The sequence below is a fragment of the Pygoscelis adeliae genome, unplaced genomic scaffold, assembly GCF_000699105.1.
Source record: "Pygoscelis adeliae isolate BGI_AS28 unplaced genomic scaffold, ASM69910v1 Scaffold45, whole genome shotgun sequence".
In the NCBI taxonomy this organism is placed as follows: domain Eukaryota; kingdom Metazoa; phylum Chordata; class Aves; order Sphenisciformes; family Spheniscidae; genus Pygoscelis; species Pygoscelis adeliae.
In genome coordinates, this window is record NW_008825114.1 from 10463960 (window position 1) to 10470234 (window position 6275).

The following is a 6275-nucleotide window of genomic DNA, read 5'->3' on the forward strand; positions in this document are numbered from 1 at the left end:
GGAAGAGGCTGCCCAGGGAAGTGGTTGAGTCACCGTCCCTGGAGGTATTTAAAAAACGGGTAGATGAGGCGCTTAGGGACATGGTTTAGTGGGCATGGTGGTGTTGGGTCGACGGTTGGACTCGATGATCTTGGAGGTCTTTTCCAACCTTAATGATTCTATGATTCTGTTATTCTATAATGTTAACTTTCATAGTTTTGCATCACCAAACAGTGGTCCAAGTTGCTGTCTTTCTCCAAACAATTAATAGCTAAATACTGAAAAGTTTAAAAAACATATTTATGCATCTATGTTGAGGGATCAATTATATTTCCTTTTATGTTTGAGTTGTATAAGCCACTTTGGTAGCAGAGTGCAGTAAGGATCTTGCTATAAGAGTTACCAGCAATAAATTGGTGTATCCCTCTATGATGTATTTTCTAATGAATAGGTGCAAGCGTAATGCTAAAAGGGATAAAGATTGTAAATGAGGGGTAGAAAAATCTAAAGGCAGAAAATCTGGAAGCAGTTACTGCTCCGTGTTGGCATAGATACAAGTGTTATCTTTGCAAATGGACTGTGCAGCATTTTCCTGTGCTGTATTTCCCAGTTAACATCTGTTGTCTGCAAAACTGTAGAACACAGGTAACTTGAGTTTATGACCTTTGATTCATAGCTAACAATGAGGAGTAGTTAGCTCAGCACTTACCACATGCTAACAATATTTTTGTACTGAGCAAATCACTTGTTTGTGAATCTTAATAGAATGAAATACTTTTTGTGGAATTTGGTGGACATTTAAATAGGTTTTGTTTAGGATTTCAACCTTTGTGATAGTTAAGTATTGAACTTCCATAATAATTTTCATAATTTGCAATTCATTATCCGTAACTGAGTAAGTTACAGTGGGGTGACATGACTTGTTGAAAATTAACTAGCAAGCTAATGAAAAGACAGAGGTAACGCCGCTCTCTAAAGTCCCACTCTAGCCTTACCTCAGTCCTATGCAAAGGGTAAGAAATTTATCTTCTTTGATGCAGGAGAAAGACTAGAGATCCTCTCCATCCTAATAAGGCTAAATTGCTAAATGCTTCTCCCCCATAATTACTTCTAATAGAAGAGAGATAGTGGTCATACATTGCAATATTTACAATGTGTTTGGTCAGGAAGAGAAATTGCTGGCATTGTCACGGAGTCTTGCAGATTAAATGCAACGATGTCTATTTGTTACCTCTACAGAACCACCCTTGCTCTTTCCACACACATTATTTCTGTAAGTTCTTGTCATCCTTCTCCTCCCTTTCCTTGTCTTTCTCGCTAGGCCACTAACACTGAAAATCCATCAGGTCATAGAACTAGACCAGTAGCTGGTATCTGGGTCAGGTATGCTATCCATACTGGCTGCCCGTACAGCCTCCTGTCTTCTTTCGTGTGCTGCAACGTTGTAGAGGCTGCCTTGAGAGAGAATTTTTTGGTTATTTAGTTTCTCAGGTCCAAGCTCCTATTTCATATGAGAGGCAGGGAGAGACTCAAATTGGAGGCATGGCAAACCCTAGACAAAGCCTGAATAAGGAGCTTCCAGAAATTAAAAAAAAAAAATCTGTTTTCCAAGCCCCGAATTCCTCATTTCTTATGCCATTCTTCTTGCTGTATTCATCCTGCCCCTGACACTAGCTCTTGCAGAAATAAATTCAAGCAGTGACTTATGTAGGTAGGCGCATGATCAATAGCTGTGATTTTGTAGCCCAGCAGAGTTGAGGACGGAGAAATATTCTGAATTTTCTGGGAGCTTTCTGGAAAGCTCTCTTCTGGGAACCTGTTACTCGAATGTTCTTAAATTTTAGTCGCTAAAGAATCGGCATCTTTGAGGGAAGGCATCATTTAAAAAAAAAATCTGTTTGGGCAAGTGGAGTTATCCATGCAGCCAAATTTGAAGTTGTAGGGTATGCCTAATTAAATGTCTTTATCATTTTACAGTGGTGATGAATACTCGTTAAATGGTTTTGCTATTTTAACTGCAGTGAGAACTAACCTACATGTTTTTAAATATTGGCATACATATCTGAAGCAATATGTTTGTAGTTAAGGGTTTATTGAATCATACTGGTTTATACTAATCTATTTTTGCTTCCAATTTGTAACAGATGGGAAGTATGCAAGCAGTCATGTTGCTATTCCCAACTAAGGTGCAGCAATCCTAATTGGATCACTAATTTAATCACTCATTGCTCAGAAAGTCAGGAATCCAATGGTTGCCAAGTCATGTTAAAGTTACAGAGCCTCTGTTTTTAAAAATGATTCACCTGCTGTCATCAATATTTGAAATTTATTGCCTGTTAAAGAATATTCTGCTACAATAGTCACGGCAATTGTAGGAAAAGGTTAAGTAAGTTCAGAGGAAAACAAAAAAATATGGAGAGGTGCTAAGCATTACTTCAAGTGCATTATTAAGTCCCACTGTCTACATGATAGTGGGTTCTTGTATACGTTTAAGTATAGATTTATTCCCAGAGTTAATTACTCCAATGTTTGGGAGGCGACTTGACATAAATTAGGAAATGAATCTTTCTTCCTTTTGTTGTCTCAGAATTGCATTAGTCAGCAGAAGTTTGGTGTGTACTAAAAATATGTAGCAAACTGAGTCTTGAAATGTTTTGAGAAATTATATAGTTCCTTGCCAGTTTTGGTTAGGATTGATTTTTATTTGCATAGCTGCATTAACAGCAACCGAATAATTCTACATAATTACGAACATGAGCTGTCACAGATCTGTTAGTCATGTTCTGACTTTATGGAAGGAGCCTTTTATTTAAAAGTATGTGCTATGTGCTTTGTCATAATTTATACTTTTGGGGGATAAATACCTTTTTAAGCACAAAATCAGTACATGAATTTAAACTAGCATATTCAAAGCTACAAAACTTTTCTCTCTTTTAGAAAATTGAAAACGGAAGATTTGCAAAACTCAGATATATTGCACATGCTATGGTCAACAGTACAGACCTGTTAATGGTAACAAAAAGGTAAACAGTTTTGGCTCTGAATAATAAGTACTTAAAACTATCATCAAAATGTGCATGCCTTGATAATTATTGATCAGTAACTGCGCTTTGACACGTCTGTCATTATGTATGTAGATCAAATAATGGGGAAGGCATGCTTGGTGTGCTGTTAATATTGTTCAACAGCAGCATTGTTCAGCACAAGACTATGTTATTTTGAGTGCCATAGTAAATTCTCTATTTAAGGAGAGAAGAGGAATGTTGGTTTTAAGATTTCTTTAGCTGAGAAAGATTTTTTTTTTTTAATAAATCTGGTTAGGCTGAAGTCAACAGAACTGTGGGATTTGCTTATAAATTAGCATAATGAAGGAAAAAAGGATAATACTAATACAGGAACAGAGTCAATAATGTCTAACGGGAGTATCGAGCATCTTTCTCAAACAAAAAGTCTGTACAACTTTTTGTAGAAATACATCTGGAAGTAGCATTATGGTTCTGCTATGAAACAGTTTTAAATAAGTTAGAGGAAGGTTCAAAACTCACTCTTTTGGAAAGTATGCTGTATGGTTGTTATATCATTAGATGAGAACTATTTTGGATCAATGAATGACTTCACTAGCGCTAGAGTAACTTGATAACTTTTAGGTATTTTTACATTAATTTTTAAATTATTAATTTTATTTTCTGGTGTCTAGCGGTGTGTTATTTGTGACAAAAGGGACATTTGGACAGCTGACATGTGAATGGCAATACACTTACGATGAATTTACCAAAGAACCATTCATCGTTGATGGCAGAAGATTACGCATTGAAGCCAAGGTATGTTAACCTCATCATGTTTTGTTTTCTGTTTGTGTTACTGTTTATAAAATTGAACTTTGAATTCCTGATCTCTCTCCTGTAAATTCTTGATCTCTCTTCTAGTTGAGATGCACTCAGAGAAGGGAGTTGAAATTTGGCATGGGCAAACTCCTCAGATAACTAGCTTCTGACTGTTCTAAGCAGAATGGTGACTTGGGGTTTGCAGATGAAATTATTCCTTGAGCCCTGGGAATTTTTTGTTGGTATGCACCAGTTCATGGTGTATTCATAGTTTGGAAAATGGTGATACAACAAAACTCTTTCAGAAGGTTGCAGAATGTTTTTATTACGCACTCTGGCGCTGTGGAAATATGCCAATATGTGGAAATCTACCTTGTTGCAATCCCAAAGATTCAAATGTATCAGAGTGATACACTTGCATATGCTGTGCTTCAAGGATTGTTTTTCCATTTGCTAGTAATCGAATTCTTCAAAAGTATAATAAGGTATTAATATCCTCATAAAAACTGTAATGATATATGCTTATTCCTTTCAATGCAAGTTGAAGAATGTTGCTCTCAGTTGCAGCTTTTCCTTTAAAAAAAAAACCAAAACTTTCTTTCTCTGATAAATTGGCAAAGGGCATAAGGAGAAAGATGACCGCTGATGACTGAGTATACTTATAGAGGCAAAGTTCCTTTAAAAAAAAAATAATTCTTGTTGAGATGGTAACTGAATTTAATTTCAATCAATAAATTTACCTGCCAGTGTTTTGTTTTAGTTTCTGTTTTTAATCAGCTTCATGTGTGTAATTACACATCTTGGTTGTCAGGACAGTCTTGACAGTGTACAAAGTCATTCAGTTTTTCACTCAGATTATTTGTTTCTATTGCAGAGAGCATGAAAGGCAGAGCCATATTGGTTTGGAATCCTCCAAACTGGATTTCTGACTGCAAGTGAACTTTTACAGGATGAAATAATTCTTAGAGTTTCTGCCATTTCAGACAATGTTGAATAGCATATCCATCTTTACCCCTATACAGCAGTCATTTCAGATTCCATTCACATGTCTGCAGTATGCTCTTTATTGAAATCTATGGTTGAAAACTGTATTTTGCAAAGCACTGCTTATGTTTTATTTCCGAAGCCTAAGCTGCTATTTTCACTACCTAAGACCGCTACTTGCAAGTCAGTATTGGTGGAATGTCCACCCAGGTAATGACTTGAAGGAGAATGAAAAATTACAGCCTTAGGGAGTACTGGATTTTGTTACCCCACATACTCCATTATCTGCCTTCCATTCCTACACACTTTTATGGTCCAGTCTCCAGGGACTCCATGGTAAAAAGGGAAGTCTGTTATTGCTGGAGTGTTCCACTCCACTGTGCTTTTGTGCAGAAAATGAAGTTTCTCAGGGTGTGTGCATGCGATGTGAAAATACTCAGGTTAGTGTAATGGGTACACGTTGCTGTCTGAACCATAGAGCTGCCTTAATGGTAAATAACTTCTTAGTCGTAAAGTTTGAAGAAACTAACTTCAATTTTTAATCACTGGTTTTTTTTAGGAACGAGTTAAGTCTGTGTTCCATGCCAAAGAATTTGGAAAAATTATTAATTTTAAAAGTCCAGAGGATGCTAAGGTAAAGTCAAAATACTATTACAATTATTCTGTGCTAAATTTGGGTTAAAAAGTGAAACAGAAACATTCTTAACCTGAAACTACTACGTATATTTAAAATTCAGTATTTCTACACAGCCATTATACAGACGGAAATAGCAATGATCTATTCAGTAGTGAATTTCAAAAATACTCAATTCCAACACCAAACTTTTCCTTACACAAATCTTTGGAATTATAACTCTCTGTCAAACGGCTGATTTAACAGTACTGCTAACAAAAACTAAACAATCAAGAACGTGAATTAAAATAGTACGTTTAATAGAACAAACAATATTTGTAAATTCCTCCTAGTTTTATTCTGGGGTGGGGGTGGGGGGATGTCATTCCTCTGTTCCATAAGATACATTTTTGGTTGAAGAATGAAGAAAATCCCTAATAGAAACACAAATAGTTTATTTGATATACGTTATTACTCTATTATACACATATTCTATGTGATCTCTTCATTTTGACATCACTAGTTTTCACTACAACAGAGAGGTCTGCTACCAGAACTATCAGGTGGCTGGTCTGCGAAAGTTCTGCCCTGTTTTTATTAGCGTAGCTCATTATTTTCACAAACAATAAATTAGTCTTGTATATATTCACATCAGTGGAACACGGTACCCTGGGATTACTCTTTGAAGCAGTCTGTGAAAGTTGCATCCTCTCATCAGTTTAAGTTGCTTTTGCATCTTCTCATCAGTTTAAGTTGCTTATGTCTTTTTGAGGGTAGTTTCTAACCACAGCTGAGTGATACCTTTTGACTCTTACCTCAAAAAGCATTACAAATACTGTCAAGGTATTTGAGGGCCCCATGCTGAATTTGACTTG

The 6275-nt window shown here is 36.1% G+C and overlaps 1 protein-coding gene across 1 annotated transcript in view; it reads left to right on the plus strand.

Annotated features, from left to right (window-relative positions):
* The window catches only part of VPS13A (vacuolar protein sorting 13 homolog A (S. cerevisiae)), a 106335-nt gene that overhangs the window by 98292 nt on the left and 1768 nt on the right, over positions 1-6275 (plus strand). The window contains 3 exon segments of the mRNA XM_009328187.1: positions 2917-3002; positions 3677-3800; positions 5347-5421. Coding sequence (XP_009326462.1) covers positions 2917-3002; positions 3677-3800; positions 5347-5421 — 285 coding nt within the window.